The 20,180-nt window shown below is 41.8% G+C and overlaps 1 protein-coding gene across 2 annotated transcripts in view; it reads left to right on the top strand.

Annotated features, from left to right (window-relative positions):
* The first annotated feature begins 2,072 nt into the window (after positions 1 to 2,072).
* TRPM7 (transient receptor potential cation channel subfamily M member 7) overlaps positions 2,073 to 20,180 on the top strand; it is a 131,905-nt gene continuing 113,797 nt past the window's right edge. For both annotated transcript variants that reach the window (XR_013347311.1, XM_077828266.1), the window contains exon 1: positions 2,073 to 2,204. Coding sequence is in view for 1 of the 2 variants with exons in the window: in XM_077828266.1 (XP_077684392.1) it covers positions 2,202 to 2,204 (3 nt within the window). In the remaining variant the exon portion in view is untranslated. The remainder of the gene's footprint in view (positions 2,205 to 20,180) is intronic.

Genomic DNA, 20,180 nt, shown 5'->3' on the forward strand with positions numbered 1-20,180 from the left:
TGTTAGTCTGTATCCGCAAAAAGAACAGGAGTACTTGTGGCACCTTAGAGACTAACTAATTTATTTGAGCCCACGAAAACTTATGCTCAGATAAATTTGTTTCTAAGGTGCCACAAATACTTGTGTTCTTTTTACCAACTGTACTGTGCTTTGTGAACTGGGTGCATATTAGTAACCGGTTTTTATGGAGGCACATGTATCAAAATTGAGAAACACAGCAGTTAGGGCTTGATTCTTTGATGTGCTGACCACTTCCTTGAGATGCTAAACACCCTCATTTCACAGCAACTTTAATAGAGTTGAGCAGCTACTTTCTGCATGCCACTAGTGCCTCAAGGGATCAGCCCTAAAACGTTTCACCCATTCCCCAAAGCTAGTACTGTTTTTGCATGAAAAATCTTAAAAATTTTAAGAGATAGGCATGGTAGGCCCCCATCGGGAACAGAGTTAAGTGATTTGTCTTTGAATAATATGGTTCCAGTTAAACTGGTTTCTAACAAACTTTGAGAGGGGCCTACTCTTGCCATGTTGAAGAACTAGCAAATTCCTGTGCTAGCTTTAAAAACTTCTTTTTAGTTTTAAAATGCTTCTTTGAGCCCCAGCTATGCTGTATAGGGTAAGTTAAGTTGCTAAAGGCTGATGCAAGACATTTCCTCACTCCAGCAGTTGAGAGCTAGCCTCTCAGTCCTTGCTACTAGGGAAACATGGGACCTGAAATCTGATCTTTCCCAGAGCAGCAGTGTAAGGTACAAGCCTGCTGGACTGTCCCTGTAGGTTTTTTTCCCTGGCAGTGAGAGAGCTCACTACAGCTGGTTTTAGGCGACTGTACTAACCAGGAGAACTTCTGATTGTTGCAGGCCAAGGAGTGTCAATTCTGGGGGACTGAATAGCTGACCTGTTAAGTATTCCTAATTCTGTTATGATTCCCCATCCCATACACAGCAGAGAATAACTTGTGCATCCGATGAAGTGAGCTGTAGCTCACAAAAGCTTATGCTCAAATAAACTGGTTAGTCTCTAAGGTGCCACAAGTACTCCTTTTCTTTTTGGGAATACAGACTAACACGGCTGCTACTCTGAAACCTGTCATCATGCAAGGCACTGCATTTAGCCCTATGGAGTGGAAATCTATCAACTTCATGAAAAGGAATGCATCCGATGAAGTGAGCTGTAGCTCAGGAAAGCTTATGCTCAAATAAATTGGTTCGTCTCTAAGGTGCCACAAGTCCTCCTTTTCTTTGTGCACAACACACTCAGATCAACATGCCCCAATCATAGGCTGGGATCTGCTTGAAAACCCCTCTTGGTAGTGAGGATAAGAGCTGGGCTGCGATCCTCCATTTTATGCCAATTCGCTGGGATCCTCGCTCGAAGGGTCACCACAGCCCTTGAGCGGGGCAGGGGCGGCTGCTTGGGAACATCTACAGCTGGCTCCGCGCCAGGCGCAGAAGAACATTTCCCGCCTGAGAGCCGAGGCGCGTCTTCTAAATGACCCTCAGTCCTCGCCCCAAAGCCCGCGGTGCCCCAGCGCTTTCCCCGGTGGGAATGAGCGACGCTGGCGACGAGCGCCAGGAGAGTTGGTCCGGCGCCAGGGCAGCATCGCAGCGGTGCAGATTTGCTGCAGCAGCAGCGTTTCCCTCATGGTGGGTCTTTGTCCCTCAGGTGACCCTGGCCCGAGCCGACCTGAGCCCTGCGGCCCGGGGGGGCAGTGAGGAGACGGAGCCTGAGAGAGGCAGGGCAGAGCTGAAGGGCCGGCCAGGGGCGTCGGGGGCCGCGAAGCGGCACTCGGGGGTCACCAGCGGCAGAACAGGCGGAGGGAGGTAGGGAGGAAGGGAGGGAGGCCGGCGTCTCCCCCCGCGCCCGTGCGTCTCCCTCCCCCCCGGGGGCGGTGCGCGCTGACGCGGCAGCGCTGCTGCTCTCGGCCTAGGGGAGTCGCACAATTATGAGAAGGAGCCGCCGGGCCAGGACCGCCACCGCCAGCGTTGGGTCCCGGAGCAGAGCCGAGCTCGAGCCGCCCCGCTCTCCTCCTCGCCCCTGGAGCGCTGTCCGCTCCCGGCCTCTCCCTGCCCAGCCCCCCGCAGCCGCCGAGCTCAGCCCCGATAGATGGAGACAGGCCCCGCCACCGCCGAAGCACGAGCAGCAGCAGCCCGGGCCGAGGAGAGCCAGAGCCGGCGCCGAGACCCAGCCCGACCCTGAGGAGAATGGTGAGGGGCGGGGGTGGCTGGGCTTGTCTGGTCTGGGCTTGTCCCACCTCAGCTCCGACTCGGCCCCGGGAACCGCAGTGGGTTCGCCGGCTTGGAGCGAACAAGTCCCCGCCGGCTGCTTCGAGCCCGAGCCGGCCGGGGCCGCTCGCGCCCGCCCGCCCCCTGCCCCCTTGGCGGAGTGGGCATGGGGCTAGCCCATGGCGGTACCGCCGCGGCTCCCGGGGCTGTTCAGCAAGGGGAGTACTGACGCCTCACCGCGCGCTGTCGTAGGCAAGCTAGTGGCGGGGAAGAGCCGGCTCAGGTGTTTCCGTCGTAATGGGCCCAGGTGTCGGCTCGCCAAGAGGGGCGCGCAGCTCTCCGAGAGGTCACCGCACGTTTCCTGGAGCGGATGGTGTCTTCCTTCACCCTGCGCCCTCCAACAAAGCGAGTTTGGTGTCAGAATAACCCTCTTGCTAGTTTTCAGTGTTTGTGTTGTCTCGTTATCCTCTCTCGGGACTAAATAATCCAGGTTTCGTCATACTTTAAATAGGCAAGAGCTTGCCATTGCACGGTATTTTTCGGTATTTATCGTATGTAGGCTTGGAAGGATTTGATTTTTACCAGTAAGCGTCAATTTCACCACACTCACACAAACCAGTGACAACGATTTTTCATCAATAATAATCGAAAGAAAAATGCTGCTCGAGATCTTATTCGCGTTTGATGTGTATATTTTAACATGTGATGTTGGCAGTTTGCCTTTGTAAAGGTTCTAAAGCTTTAACTTCTTAAATCTTAACATCTGCTGTCATTAAATAATTATTTTCTGCCCTCCCCCCCACCCACCGAAGTTTGTTGCAACTGTGAAAACTTAACTGGCTGTAAACTGGAAAAAAAAAAGCTTAAACCCCATAATTTTGCACAACTGAAAATTTTAATAAAAGCTTAAACATAAACATTGATAATATCTGTCAAAATCATGAAAATTGAATTCTGCCAAGCTTAGTCACATGTGCGTCTTGATATAACCCACATTGTAGTATTGCTGCATACCGTACTGAGAATTTGAATCTGGGGTCTACCAGTTCAGCTCCTTTTCTCTTTTGCTTAAACTGCTTGCTTGTTTTGGGTCTTGTTTCTATTCAAGAATATCACTTACTTGTGACACACAGTCTTTTTAATAACGTACCCCTTTAATCATTTGCCTAGTCAATCAGAATTATTTTGTACACAGCTATATCTTTCTGAGACTTAACCAGTCCTCCATTTTAATTTTTCCTGCCTATTTAATTCTTACATGTCATAACTTTATGTAAATAATAATACTAGAGTGCAGGTCCTAATATAGAGCCCTTTAAGACATTGCTACTTCCAGCCTTCTGCAAAGTATACTCAATTTTAATTTTAACCTTCTGTTTTTAATTACTAACCAGTTCTTTATCCCTCTGTTAATTGCGTAGCTGATGCTTAGAGTTGGTACAGCAATCCATCATGTTGAACTGGTTCAAAAGCATTCAGAAAATCCAAATAGTGGTAAACAATAGATTTAATATTCTATCTAGACTAACATTTTTAATTTTAAAAATGTTTTATAACATGACTTATTGTGTGAAACCATGTTGAGTCTCACCTAGTATGTTGTACATTTCTATACACAACTGTTAAGCCTCTTACTAGTACAGATGTAGGATTTAGAAATTCTAGGACAGATGCTGAAAATTAGACTTCTCTATTTTAAATATTGGGACCTAGATTTGATGAGTTGACAGATTGCATCACAAAGTTTCATCCTGTATTTGTTAGTCACAGTATGTAACAGGAATGTATTGCAAATTGATCCTTAATTGTCACAGGTTTCTGGGTTGAATTAGCATTAGCTGACTAATTTATTTTCTGGCAGTGTAGTAGATGCATCATAGTGTCTTGTACCTCCTGCTTTCGTTGGTGTTTGTCAAATGTTTCATGATATTCAGAAAGAATTATTTTACAAGCTAATTTGAACAGAATGTTTTATTTAAAATTTTATTTTGTGCTAAATTCAAGGTGGTTTTTAAACAGTCAGATCTTTTATAGTATATTTTAAATTTCTGAAATTTCTGAAGAGTTAATACTAGAAAAACTTGGTATGTATTAGGACCTGATTGTGAAAACACTTAAATAGGTGACAGGTTTCAGAGTGGTAGCCATGTTAGTCTATATCAGCAAAAAGAACAATGAGTACTTGTGGCACCTTAGAGACTAACAAATTTATTTGAGCATAAGGTTTTGTGGGCTAAAGCCCACTTCATCAGATGCATGCAGTGGAAAATACAGTCGGAAGATATATGTACAGAGAACACGAAAAAATGATAATAGCCCACCTTAATCGATTACTCTCGTTAGAGTTGGTACGGCAATGATTTTTTCATGTTCTCTGTATGTATATCTTCCTATTGTATTTTCCACTACATGCATCTGATGAAGTGGGCTTTAGCCCACGAAACCTTATGCTCAGATAAATTTGTTTGTTAGTCTCTAAGGTGCCACAAGTACTCCTTGTTCTTTAAATAGGTGAGTAAGTTAGAAATCAATGTGATTACTCCATGACTACAGTTATTTAAGTGTTTTCAGAGTCAGACCTTAAATTTGTTTCAGTTTGGGACACTTTCTAATCTGTTGTTCAGAGGGGGGAAAAATGCTATTTTGTTGTATTAGCAGGCTTCAGGTTGGATGTTCATCTGCTCCTTTTATCTCTTGCTGTTCTTATTTTCATAATTCTCACTAAACTGGGAACGTCTGAAGGCATTTTAAAATGTGACTTCTCATTCAGCAGGGAGATATGATGAAGTAGTGTAAGCGTAAATGTTTATTTTACAATCTGACCATGTAATTCTCCTCCCTCTATGTATCTCTCCACTGGCTCTGCCTAGTCTCTCACATTTCAATTTAAGCTTCTTGTCCTGGTCTTTGAGGCTCTGCATAATTCCCTCTGCTTATCCAGCTTTGTTTTTTATCATGTTGGCCCTGACTTCTCTGCTCCACTAATGATAACAAACCTGGATGCCCCATTCATTTGCTTCTCCCGCAGTCATCTCTACTGTTTTTCCATGCCTTCCCTTCCTTAAACTGATGCAGTAGGCCCAAATCCACATCCCTCCTCTCCTTCAGAGTCCTTAAAACCCACCTATATTGTAATGCTAATACAATGTGGCTTTTTGTACCCCTCTAGTAGACAGACTAGACACACAGGTATAAAGAGAGAGGTGTTGAATCTTTAAAAGAGGCAAAGGTGTTGAATCTTGTTACTTTCTGAGGCTACAGCTACACTAGAGAGCTTACAGCAGTAGCTGTCAATGTAACTTTCATCGCTCAGGGGGCAGTTTATTCACACTCCTAAGTGACATAGGTTATGCTGACATAAGCTGCAGTGTAGACATAGCCTCAGCTAACAGACTTGGTCCTTTGGCTTGAGGAGTAGAGGTTTTTGTTTTTGGGTTACATCTAGCCTGTGGGTGTTGAAACTGGGACCTAAAAGCATAAGGAGTTCATACATATGCTTTTGTTGAGTAATTATATAATCTTGTTGCTCTGTTTACGTTCCCTCTTTCCCCACTCTACTGTTTTGTTTTCCCTTCATTGTGTAGTGTCACTTAGATTGTAAACTTTTTGAGGCAAAGACAGAGGATGCATATTTTTTTGTGCTCAGTAAATAAACTAACTAACATGGAATACTTCAATTCCACATTATTTAAAACAAAAGAATGTCCCCTACCTATTTGTTTCATTTTAATAAAAACGTAAAAGTGCCATTAATAATCTTACCGTGTGAAACAATCAGTTTGACCACATTTGTTTGAAAATATTGTACCTTTATTGTTGCAAATAGTACCTGTGGCTTGCTAAGAAGTGTGGTTTAAAACCCCCCTCTATATAGATAATTTATAGGCAATTTGTGACAGCACTTTATATACAGTAGAACCCTCAGAGTTACTAACACCTTGGGAATGGTGGTTGTTTGTAACTCTGAACAAAACATTATGGTTGTTCTTTCAAAAGTTTACACCTGAACATTGACTTAATACTGGTTTGAAACTTTACTATGCAGAGAAAAATGCTGCTTTCCTTTATTATTATTATTATTATTATTATTATTATTGTTATTATTATTTTAAGTACTTTTAACACAGTACTGTACTGTTTTTTTTTGTCTGCTGCCTGATTGTGTACTTCCAGTTCCAAATGAGGTGTGTGGTTGACTTGTCAGTTTAAAACCCTGTTGCTCATAACTCTGAGGTTCTACTGTAGTCAGTTAGTTTCTTTCTCCCTGATGGAAAGACTATTCCAACCCTGATATTCTATGATTCTATTATATATATCAGTGGGAGGGAAGAACGCAGTGTCCCTTAAAGCAATATTTGAATATAGTTGAGATTGTGATTACAAGATGCTGATACTAAATTTGAAAATTCAGTATTTAACAGAGAGGTTTGGTATTTGTGAATTCTGCTTTAAAATTTGAAAGAGGAAGGTAAGGAAATGATCCTTTAGTATATTTTACCCAAAAAAGGATATATTTTACTGATGGATTTATTTCTTTTGAAACCTCTTCTTTTCTTCAATGGTGTCTACTTTTATTATAGTATTTGCATGCTGTATTGATCTGGTGAAACGTTTACTTTTTTTTTTTTACCAAGTCTGAAGTAGAGTTAGTAATGCAAGTTGGCGGTAAAATAGTGCATGTTGTCCAGAATTAGTTATTGTCTTTGAGATAAAGTTTCCAATTTCCAGTTTAAATAATTCTCTTCTAAGGGAGGGTTGAGCAGTGGAGTGGATGTCTGCTTAAAATTACCAGAAGAGGTGTAGCTAAAACTGCTTAGGAAAGCTGTCATATTTTCTAGTCGACAGCAAAAAAAACCTAAATAAGATGCAATGCCTGGATATCTTTTCTCCAATCTTGCAGTGACCAGTGTTTGAAATATTTTTTTTTAAAACTGTGCAAAAAGTTACAGTGAATTTTTGTTGTTGTTGTTGGATGGGGGCTTTGATTCAGCTTTTATATTTGTGCCTCTCGCGTATTAAAATTTGAAACATTATTGGATATTTAGTTTATTTAGAATAACGTGAATATTAAGTAATTTTGCAACCCTTTGCTTAGTAATGTATCTCAGGTTGGCACACTTTTAAGTGGTTTGGGTATCAAGGTAGATGCGACAGGACTGTTAAAAATACTTATTTGCTTAGGACCACTGTTTCAAATCCAGGCAGCCAATTTTTGAATAGATAAATTGAGTACCAGGCAGCTTACTACTTCTGTGTGTCTTGTTCCTTTACCACTGTAGTCTTTTTCTCTTGCTTGGATGCCTGCAATCTTGCCTCCCCACAAGTCCATTAAAAATGTGACTGCTAAAATAATCTTCTTGGTTTGTTGCTGTAATGCTCCTCCCCCCAAGCCCTTTCATTGGCTACCTTCCTCCATTGTACCAAACATAAACTTGTCCTTTCTATCCAGCTTGTTGTGTTATAGCAAGGTTGACTCATACTTTTGCTCTGCTAACAATGCCAGCCGTGACCACCTATTTTTCTGGCAAACACTTATGCACTTACTCTTAGGGTGCTCCTCATGAGTGGGGAAAAGCTCCCAGTCAAAATCCAAGAAGCCACCACCTTAATCTGCTTCAGATCCCTGCTAAAATTCACCTCTGCTGCAATACATACAGAAATTCAAATGAGGTAGCAACTGGGCAGATGGAAAGTTGTGATCACTGCTGCTGAATGGCTGAGAATTGCGCACATCCTGTTGTATTTTTTACCTTGTCTCCTCTGTGCCCCAGCTCAGCTCACTTGTTTGTCTCTTAGGGCTTGTCTACCGTAGCCCCCCCGAGCGGCAAATTAATTTGATTTATAATTAGTTTGTGAAGTAAAAAGTTCTATATCAGGGGTTGTCAAACTTCATTGCACCGCAACCCCTTTCTGACAACAAAAATTACTACACAACCCTAGCAGGGGGGACCAAAGCCTGAACCCACCTGAGCCCCAATATCTTGCGTGGGGGGGCCAAAGCTGGAGCCTGATCACTCTGGATGGGGGATGAGGGGCAAAGCTGAAGTCCAAGGGCTTCAGTCCCAGGCAGAGGGCCTGAAACCTGAACTGTGTGGAGTGGGGCTCGGGCTTCAGCCCCAGGCCATAGCAAGTCTAAGCCAGCAAGTCCAAGTCCTGACCCAGAGTTTGAGAATCACCGTTCTATATAAATTAACAAACTGTTTGGGACTTTGTGTACACTAGCCTTGCATTTATTTATTTGGGAGGGTGAACTTAGGAGTAAACTGACAAGAAACTGATTATTTCCTTATTATCAGTGTCTGTGTTTAATACCGCCATCCCCCAAACACAAACTTTTTAAAAATAATGTTAAGGTCATAAAAAATTGAAAAATCAAGGCATTTCTAAATATGGGTCTTGATTTTTTGGAGTAACATATCACTATGCAAAAAGAGTACACCATAGGTATGGGTCTTATTGGTTTGTCACAGGAACTTGGCATTATTATTATTATTAGTTTTTATTTTAACCTCTCCCCCAGTCTCTCACATGAGGCTGTATATAAAATGTGCATTATATAACTGATGGACCAGAATAGAAGTTACTCTCTTGACTAAATGTGTAGTTGCGGCTGGAGAATCATACTTTATGGGTCAGATAAAACAAAGGGTTCATTTGGATTAGTTCCAGCATCCTGTGCACTTTACGTAATTAGGTCATGTGCTACCTTGATAATACTTTATGGAAATATAGATACAGTATGTACTCAAGATAATTTTGCTAAGGTTTATTCTCTCCCATCTTTTTAACGTTTAAACTGAATGTTTTAAAAAAACATACATGTACAAAAAAGCATCTAAAATCTTAAAATGGCAGAATTGATTCTGTCGCCTACTCATTAGGAAAAAGCAGGGACTGGGTTTGGATATCAACAGAAATATATACACACAATCACTGGTTGATTTACTTTCTGTTTAACTTTGAAAAATACAGATATTTATGAAGGTGCTGACATACTTCTAGTAGTGTGAATAGCACCTTTGTAGCACTAGTAGTGTGCCTTCTTTGTTTAGGGCTTTGAATTCACTGCATGATCAGAGGGGTTTACACAGTTTTAAAGTGCTTGCTATAGATCTATTTCTATAGATCTACAGGAAATCTTACTCAGGGTCTTGGCATCCATGCTGAGCAGCCAGGTTCCATTGTAAAATCCTGTTTTTATCCCCAAACAGGTAAGGCCTGTAAACTGCCAGATTTACTCTGACAATGTTTCTGCAAAGTTTGACTTGTTTCAAGTCACTTAAAAAAACCCCTGATTTGAAAATGATTGTGTTTTAATGATCTTAGCCTGACCTTGTTTTAAAAAAGTTTACTACCCTTTCAAACTCTTTGCATACTCCAATGTCTTCAACTTGTGCACAGTATATATGTGAAAAAAAAACATAGGTTGTATTTGTGGATAGTTTTGAGTCCAGTCCTGCTTCCATTGACTTCAGTATGAGGTTTTCTTGTTTTATTTGACATTGATTTCAGTAGGAAAAGGATTGGGCGCAGTTTGTGAGCATGGTGCCCTCTACTGATTGGCAACAGCATGAAAAAAGTATGGGTGCCAACATGGCTGATAGGAGATCTGTTAACCGTCTCAAGTAATGGAGGCCTATAATGTATTGGAACTAGTGTCCAGGGTTCCAGTCCTGGCTCTGAAAACTAGAATGCTTTCTGAAAATTTTGAGAATACTCTATTACATTAATAATAATGTACTGAGATTAAAACACTTTTTAATATTTTTGGTGAAATGTCTTAATGATATTTCTTCAAAAACAGACTCCAGCGAGAAACTGCAGAACTGGAATTAATTTGCAAATTGGACACCATCAAATTAGGCCTGAGTAAAGACTGGGAGTGGTTGGGTCACTACAAAAACTAATTTCCCCCTGCTGATACTCACACCTTATTAACTATTTGAAATGGGCCACCTTGATTATATTGGCCTCATTAGCACTACAAAAGTGATTTCCACCCCTTCTTGTCAACTGTTGAGAATAGCCCGCTTCTACCTTAATTGAATTGGCTCGTTAACACTGACCCCCTACTTGGTAAGGCAACTCCCATCTTTTCATATGCTGTGTATTTTTACCTCTCTACTGTATTTTCCATTCTATGCATCTGATGAAGTGAGTTTTAGCCCACGAAAGCTTATGCCCAAATAAATGTTAGTCTCTGAGGTGTTACAAGGACTCCTCATTGTTTTTAATGATATTTGTCTCCCTCTGTCTTCCCAGTGAAATCACATTAAACTGTGACATTTTATTATAGGTAGCTTTTTCTGTTTTTTTACAAGCAGTTTTTATATACAAAAATATTAAAATTTAATTAAGACACCAATACTATGTCAAAACTAGACAAGGTTTTCTGTGAATGAAACCAATGGAAGAAAAACTGTATGCTTGTGTGTGTGACTTTTTTCACATGTATAAGTTTTCTCAGAGTCTAGGACCTAACATAGATAAACTAATAGCAGTAACAGTTGCCTCTTGCACGTTACTGAAGCTAAGTGTCAAATTATGAATTAAGTCTGGAAAAATTATACATTACTTGCATGTTAGTTTTATTTAGGGAATAATATAATTGAAATATGTACCAATATAATTTCAAAATTTTTTCTTCAATGATTAGCTCATTTATAAGCCTTAAATAAAGGCCAAAGTGATGCCACTTGCTGCTACTTTCTTTCTCTTTTTCTTTTTTTCTTCCTTCCTTCCCAATTTTTGTAAGGGTAACATAATATCACATTCTTGCGATTTTTGACACAAGCAGGAATTCATTCGTGTAAATTTTCTTTTCAATTATAGCTATAGGTAGAATAACTTTGGTACTGCCTTTCTCCATGAACACTGCTAGTCATGGTTTAATATGGTAAATATGCACTTTTTTCACAGTAGAAAAAATATGTTCACCTAACTCAGTCAAAATCAAAATGGCAAGTGTGATAGCTTGAATTTTATATCATGCAGTAGTTCTTCTTACCTTCCCCTGCTCAAATGGTTGGTTGTTTCCTCGGCTTCTAGATTTTCTGCAGTCACTCCTTTCATACTTCATCTTGTTTGGTATTAATGCAAAAATACATCTAGAGGAGATGGAGGAACTTGCAGCTCCTCTCATTGCATAGTCTGCTTGTATGTGCCTGATGAATTTTTAGGATTTCTTGTATGCTTGACAGCTGAAATCCAAGATCTGCTTTGTTCTTCCTTTTAAAAAATAAAAAAATTGTGTAAGTACTACAAGGAGAGAATCGCTTCTTGTCTAATCTGCACTTCTTGAAAAACACAGGAATTTTAAAACTGGAATTCTTGCCCTTATAAACAATAATCTCTGTAGCTGTCCTGATAGGTAACTTGTCTTTAGCTACCTCTTGCTGTCTATAAAATGTCCAGACTTCGGACAAAAATATTTACACAACCTTTGTAGATACAGCTATCATATATAAAATATGAATGCTTCATCCTTATTGAACTTCATCCTTGGGGTGTAAAATTGGGTTTTGAACTGGAATTTGGCCAAAAAGCTGCTCTGTTCAGCAATGGAAGCATTACCCTAATGTGGGGAGGATCTTCTGTTGCACAGATGCTCCTACTCCTCCCAAATACTTCAGGCCTCTAGGGTGTGGCTACAGAAAAATGGACATTGCAGAAACACATTGCATTAAATCCCAGTGCAGTTTTCAACTCTGTTAGGTCACCAGAGCAGCCCTTATTGTGCCAGAAGCAGTGTCACTCTTCTATCTAGCATAGCTAGTGCCTCACATAGAAAAGCCATGATGAACTCTCTACCCTCTTCTTCCCCTCTGATTTTCTATAATCAGCTTGTTCGGCTGGTCTACCTTTGTTGTTCTTGCTTCTCTTCCATTCCTCCTTAATGTGCATGGGGCCACCCTGTTTAATTTTTGACCTGTCTATATTACATCTAATGGCACCAGATGACCTGAATAGATCTCAAGACTAAAAATTGTAGTGTGAATGAAACTAACTGTATTCCTGTATCCAACTGTGGGGGTGGGGTGGGAGGGGAGTGGCAGCAGGGTGTGTGTGTGTGTTTGGGGAGGGGAAGAGCTTTGATCCAAATTCTTTTCTGTTGACCTACATATCTCTAGAAAAATGTAGCTCCGGTAACTTTACAGTTCCTCTAAGTTAAAAACCATACTCTATGTATATATTATGAAATGTCCAGAATGTATCTGTCAGTTTTTAACTAAATGTTCATATAGGTTTTCAGTTGTGGATATCAAAACAGGCTGTTTTGTTCTGTGGAAGTCTTGGTTTTTGTATTTGTTCATTATATCTCATTTGCTTCTGGCTTAGGAAACACACAGATAAGTGAACATATACATAATACTCCATTACATGCCTTTCTGAGAAGGGGATGGTAATAACATTAGTAATTTTAAAAAGTGTAAAAGGGCTGTTCTTCATATGACTATGCTTTTGTGTTCTTTTCTTTAGCAGATTGTCTAATTAATAAAGGCAGTAAGCTGATATTTTAGGTCACATGAACTTCTTTTGAACAAGTGCATAATGTGATATAATTGGAGGGTCTAATAAATACATAATATGCAAGTTTGAAAACTACCTGGAAGAAGTACTTTTATGATATGGAGTTTTGTAAGATTTTTTTCCCTCACTTTCTCCAATATTTACTCCTGGGGGTAGCTATTCCACTGTGCAAGTGGCCATCGTCTGCTGCAGAGTGTTTTTGGGAAGGGTTTGCAGTGCCTCATGTGGGTAGGCTCAGTGTCCCATGATGCAGCTTTCTCCATTCCATGGGCTTCCTAGTATGTTTCATGCTACTTTTCAACAGCCCCTGTAAACTGCTTACCTGCCATCTGTCAGAAAGCAAAGATCCAGTGTTGCTCTCCAGTACTGTGATGAGCATTGTGAATACTGTGCACCTGATTCTGCATTTTATGAGATGAGACTCTGATGCTGGTTTCTGCCCTGCTGTGTGCCATGGGCAGAAACAATTCAGGATTGCTGCTGTCATTCATCGAGCAACTGCACACGGTGGACCGTCGGTTCTGGGCTTGAGAAACAAGGACTGAGTAGTGGGGTCACATCATTATGCAGGTATGGGATGACAAGCAGTAGCTGCAGAACTTTTGGACGCACAAAGCTGCTTTCCGGAACTGTGTGTGGAGCTCACCCCAGCCCTCCAGTGCAGGAACATCGAAATGAGAGCTGCATTAACAGTGGAGAAGTGAGAGGCAATCGCTGTGTGGAAGCTGGCAACACCAGACTGCTACCAATCAGTCACGAATCAGTTTGGAATGGGGAAATCCATTGTGGGGGTTGCAGTAATACAATTAATGCAGGACCATTAATCGCTTCCTGCTACCAAGGACTGTTAACTCTGGTCCAGGTGTGTGAAATAGTGGATGGCTTTGCAGTAGTGGGATTCCCTAACTGCAGTGGAGCGATAGATGGCATGCCTATTCCCATTTTGGCCCCAGACCACCTTGCGATGGCGTATATCAACAGATAGGGCTACTTTTCTATGGTATTGCAAGCGCTAGTGGATCACTGGGGTTGTTTCACCGACATCAGTGCAGGCTGGTCAGGGAAAGTGCATGATGCACGCATCTGTAGAAGCACAGGCCTGTGCAGCAAGCAGGGACTTTCTTTCCAAACCAGAGGATTACCATTGTGGATGTGAAAATGCCGATAGTGATCCTGGGAGACCCAGCCTTCCTCTTGATCCTGTGGCTCATGAAGCCTTACAACTGCCACCTTGACAGCAGCAAGGAGTGCTTCAACAACAGGCTCAGCAGATGCAGAATGACTGCTGAATGCCCCTTTGGCTGCTTAAAGGGGCTCTTGCACTGTCTTCTCAGCAGGTTAGACCTCAGTGAGGAAAATATCCTCATGGTTATAGTTGTCTGCTGTGCCCTTCACAATATATGTGAATCAAAGAGGGAGAAGTTTCTCCAGGGTGGAGGTGGAGTGGCTGTCTGCTGCTTTTGAGCAGCCAGATACCTGGGCTGTAAGAGGGGCTCAACGGGGAGCTTTTTGGATCAGGAAGGCTTTTAAAGGAGCATCTTAACAATGGGCCATAGTAATGTGTGTTGCTGTAATGTGTTTATCCAGGGTTTTGTGTGTGTTTTTTTTTTTTTTTTTTTTTTTTGCACTGTAGTAGTATGAACCTTGTAGTGGTTTCTGTGTGTGCGCTACTGTAACTGCACCTCTTGGTACTGTCTTTGAATGTTAGCAGTAGTCACCATATGTTGGAGAATAATAAAGATTTGTTCACTTTCCATAAGTTCAGTTTTATTCCACACCCATGCAAACATATTTATGTATTAGTAACATACTTTTCCCTGTATGTAGGAAGTTTATCTTTATAGGGGAAGGAACAGGAAATTCACACGCACATTTGCCAATGAGACTCCTAGAGCTGGGTGTATGTCCAGCTGTCATTGTGCGAATTGTCCCATGGGGTGGAGAGCCTGGGGTATTGCTCAGCCCCCTGAGGAAATGAGGAATGTGGGGGGAGGGCGACTGGTGGGTGCAGGAAGGCAGTTCTGTATGGGCAGCAGGGGGAGGCGGGCATGGATATGTTCAGCCTTAAGTTCAGTGAGGGACTACAACATGTTTGTTTGCTCCCTGGTCAGCGTTATCATAGGTTCTTGCCCATTTCCGATCCTGACCATCCCTCTGCAATTTCTCACTGATGCCTCCCTCCATGCTCTTTGCTCACAATCTGAAGCACCAGATGACTGCAGCACCTCCTTGAACATGTCTGCCTTACTCTTCCAGTTTCTTTTCCTTATCCGAGTGAGGTACTCCACTGTTGTGTGGGAGACTGGTAAGGGCACACCTGCAGCTGCTAAAGAAACAAAAGACAGAGGGGTTTTTGTCAGTGCACTTACACTCTTGATCCAAATAAGTAACCAGCACATCTTTCCTTGGCACTCCCATAGTGCAGTGGTAGCCCCTGGTCTGGGAGGGGGTGAGTTGGAACAAAAGTAGGGGTACCCAGGGGATATCAGTACCAGCGCATAGCAGAGCTGGTATGCATTTGTGTGCTGCCAGGGCAGATAGTTGTCCAATACAGGTATAACTAGGGGCACCCCCAGAAATTTTTTCCATGGCATGCACCCCTGGGTGGGGGAGATGGTGTTATACCAATAAATTAAAAACCAGCAGGATCTTATTAAAGGGAAAAAGGCAAAATACCAAATTTATTTTGAATACAGAAAGAATCATAGTAAGCAGTTAGTTATAGTTATAACATTCCATTCAATCTCATATTTATTCACACATTCATTTCTACACACACACACAGACAGACAGACACAGGTTCTGCAAGGTTGTTATCATAGTTACCAGCCTTAGAGTTGCTCATGCCAAGCCACTGGCCAAGTGGCCTGGATATGAGGAGGGAGCAGGGCCTTGTCAGATGCTCATCTGATGCTCCTGGAAGTTGGTTTGCAGAATCAGAGCCCCAAAGCTCTCACTTTCTAGAGTCCATTTTTATAGGAATTTCTTTCTAGGCCAGTCTATGGGAATTGCTTCATCATGCTTTGCTGAATCAATCATCAGATGTCACATTCCTGACGGCTCCGTGCTGCCAGATGTTATCTTGTTCTTTGGTTCTCCCATTCTTGATGCTGTTGGGTGGATTCCAGTCTGCCCTCTGGGGGTCCTCTGGTTATTTCCACTTGACGCCTTCTTCAGCTGATGGACACTGGCTTCTTAGGCTGGCACCTCCCTGATCATTCAGTTATTATCCACACCAGGCATCCATCCACATACATCCTCTATCTCTATTTTAATCACAATTGTTAATACAACAAAAGGGTGGGGAGTGTCTGGGTGCTGTTTCTGTTGTTAGAGTATTGCTTTGAGTCTCTCTCTGTGTGAATTGCTTTGAGAACAGACTCTGTCTTAGAATGTACTAACGCAATTAGCAGCTTGCAAGTTTCACACACAGAGGGAGAGAAACAGTACCAAAAACCAAGAGATCTCTTAATTAGTAATACCCTGGAATTTAAACTATGGGAAATCAAACTCATTTGTGATTTTAATACAGAACTTCTTTAATATGGTCCAACAATGGGACACCAGGGGTGGTGGTGGTGGTGTTGAGTCCTGCCCCCAGGGGTAGGTGGAAGAGAGACCCAAGCAGTATGGGTTGGAGTCTGCCCCTGAAGTTGGTTGCTGAGTGTGGGGCAGGCTCACTCTGCAGCTGCAGCCCCAGTCCCATGGGGCTGTCTGGGCTCAGCTCCCTTCTTTGGGCATTGCAATGTGGCCCAGGCATCACAACACCACTCAGATTTGGCTCAGCCACTCCTCCATAATGATATGAGGGTGCTGACTGGGTCAAATTTGAGTAAGGGGCGCTGCAACCCCATTCACCAGATTGCAATGCCACTCTCGCAAATTTGGCCTGGCCGGCTCCCCCATTAGGGGCCTTGTCAAATCTGAATGGTACTACCACCCTGGAGATTACAATGCATGGAGCAGGGAGCCAAGCCTAGCCAGCCCCACTGCAGGATCTGCTGCTTCGGGTACCACTGGGCATGGCAGGCAAGATCTGTGATAATTTGGGGTCCCTGAGTCAGAGTTCAGGGAGGTGTCAAGCTATTTTGTCTGTCTGTTGCTATCTGTTTAGCAAGATGATAGTTTTATTTCTATGCAACTGACAAAGAAACAGAGTTGAGAGATAATAAGGTATAAGTTCTGAGCTCTTCACTTGTTTTTCTGTCTTCAGGAAGTGGATAGTCAGTCTGGATATTGGTATTTAGTTAAACAAGACTTCCATAAAATATATATTTAATATGCAAGAATATTCTTCCTGTGCTGGTCTGTCTTTTTATCAGATATTTTAACTCTCCTGCCAGACTAAATTATTTTTTGTCCATTGGATGACCTCAGCCTTTTAGCTGATCATGGTTTATTTGATGAGTCAGGGGATGTCTCATTTCAGGAGAGTTATTTTTGAAAAGTGTTTTGTTTTCTCTGAGCGGGAAACTGTATATTCAGCTTTGGGATTTATACTTCCATAGCAGCCAAAAATAAAGGAATGGATAAAAGTAGCACCAACAGGGATTCTCTTATTTTACTGTAAATTAGTGCTAGTCACTCCTCTATTATATCAGCAGTCAAGAATTAATTCACCTAGACTTTGCATTCTACCTAAATGGCAGTGCTATGTGTGCACTTCAGGGGATTATACATTACTTCCTATCACAGTATTTGACAGATTGTACAATCAAAGTAGGGGTGTACCTAGCAATCTTAGTCTTGACTTGAGGATAAAATGAATGGCATTGAGCTCCATGAAGTATGGCATGCGTTATATGAGTTTTATTGCTAGGGCTGTAAACTGACTTTTAAGGTCTATTTCCAAGAGGAGAAGAGGACAATACAGTGGGTGAGACTTTCAAAATTATCTCTGAATGGGAAAGTTAATTTTAAAAGCAGATTTCAAACAGCCAATTACAAGTCATGATAGACATACAAATACTTGTTTAGATAATTGGGATTGGGTACAAGGTTATTGTTATGAGAAACCAAATAAAGATGAACCTGGAAAAATTGCCAGGGGTTTGTCCCCTGTAGAAACAGATGGTGGGATTTCAAAAGCACTTTAATGAGTTAGGTAGTCCTCTCCAGTTGCAAGCCAAATATTCATCTGCATATCTGTCATGGTCTTTAATCAGCTGTTTTAGATGTGCTTTTAACGTTAAATCCTCTGAATGTGCAGAGGTTTAGTAAATACACTTGAAAGAAAACAAGTATAGTGTACCATCTAAAACCAGAAATAAGGACCAGGGGGATCTCTGGTAGCGCACTGTAAACACCACTTACATGCAAAGCAGAGAACTATTTAGCAGTTGCTGATGTTATCAACTCTAGTGTCAGAAATGTAGAACTTGGGCCTTGGCAGATAAGTGGAAGAACTGAATCTAACTTGCAGTAACTTAGACATGAGTATCAGAGGATGAATATTAGGTATTTTACATTTATAGCTTCAAAAGTATTCAAATAGTGCTCTCGTGTTAGGCATGCCAAATATTAATGCCCTAATGATAACACATTTCTATTTCCATTCCCTTGTTGACAGTTAATAATCTGCTCAAATCAGCAGACACCAAATTCTTCACTGTGGAGATAGAGGACTTTTTTTTTTAATGTCACAAAAAGAAATAAATCTGTAAATGGAGCCTCCTGAGATGACTCTAACTAAAGCTGGACTAATTTAACTCTTACAACGTATTCTTCTATTACTAGTGTTGCGACAGACCATGTCCACTATTAATTAGTATTACTTATATAGCACTGTAGACATGCATGACATTCTACAAAACAAAAATGGAGTCCCTGTGGTAAAGAGTTTATACATTAAAACCTCAGTTCTGTAAAGATTTAAGCATGTCCCTTCCTTTACATACTGTGAGTGGCAATGTGTAAAGTTAAGGATGTGCTTAAATCTTTGTTGGATTGGGGCCAGAATTAAGACCAGGACAAGAATAGACTGCAAGAACAGAGGACTAGGGTTAAGAGAAGATGAGGATGGAGATAGTAAGATAATAGCACTTGGGGCTGAGGATGTAGGAAGTAGTGCCCATGTCATGAAGGTTACATAATTTTGGGATTTTAGTTGAAACTTATGACTGAAAGCCTCATTGAACAGGTGGGTTTTGAAAAAGGACTTAAGAGTGTGGAAGCATGGCAGATGCAAGATGGAAGACTCCTCGGAGTGCTACAGTAAATGAAAGAGGACACGGAGGCAGTAGGAAATGAACAATGAAAGATATAGTCAAACAGCTTGGGTTGAGCAAAGAGTATGGGAGTGCAGAGTTTGAGAGTTAGGGATTATGGCTAAATATATGGTAAAGTGTGACTACTGTTTCTCAGGCAAAACTTGCTTGTTTTATTGTCACATCATCCTCCCCTTTAATCTGTTTTATCAATTTTGTCACAAATGAAGATTGTGATCTCTTTGGGGGCAAGGAATGTGTGTTACTTTGTGTCTTTACAGTCCCTAGCACAATGGGTCTTGATCCCTGATTTTGGGCCTCTAGATATTACTATAATAATAAAGAATAAGCCACGGAGAGCCTAGAAGCCATAAATGAGAGGCTTGAATTTGATCCAGGAGCCCCTATAAAACAAGCAAAAGAATTTTTGGAAGGGCTGAATTTTTTTAACTTAATATTTTCACTTGGTAATCTGGAGATAGGAAACTGAGTGGTTGAGAACTTTATTTTTCCTGTTTGCTTCCCCCCACTCCACTTACTATTGATGATCATGGGTCTGGTCTGGCCTATGCTACAAGTTAGGTCAATGTAAGCCGCCTTGCATTGACTTAGTTGAGCATGTGTCTACACTTAAATTTGTCACCCACCAACATACAGTGATCTGTTACGCCACTTCCCTGAGCTGTGTTAAGCCATATTTAATGTGAGCTTGATGCAGTGTTAACACTGCGTTACTTAGATTGACCCTAGCAGTCCTCCAGCAGCTGTTCCACAATGCCCGACAGTGACCGCTCTGGTCACAATTGTGAACTCCTCTGCTCAGAGGTCACAGAGACCACGTAGCAGTTCTCCATTGTTGTGTGCCCAGCTGACCATGCTGGCCACATGCTCCAGATGCTCTCCAGCTTGGAGTAGACAGGAGACATTGGATCTCCTGGGCCTGTCGGGAGAAGCTCGGACCAGCAATAGAAACGTGGATATCTGAGTAGGTTGCATGGGGGATGCAAAAGAAGGAGTATGACCGGGAAACGACAGCAATGCTGTGTGAAAGTGAAGAAACTGCATCAGGCACTTCAGAAGACCAGGGAGGCCAACAGTTGATCTGGTGCTGAGCCACAGATTTGCCACTTTTACAAAGAGCTCCATGCCATATTTTGTGGAAACCCCAGTACTACCCTGCAGACCTCTGTGGATACCTCCTAGGAGCTTGAGTCACAGGCCC

This window comes from Eretmochelys imbricata, chromosome 10 (genome assembly GCF_965152235.1).
Source record: "Eretmochelys imbricata isolate rEreImb1 chromosome 10, rEreImb1.hap1, whole genome shotgun sequence".
NCBI classification, from domain to species: Eukaryota; Metazoa; Chordata; order Testudines; family Cheloniidae; genus Eretmochelys; species Eretmochelys imbricata.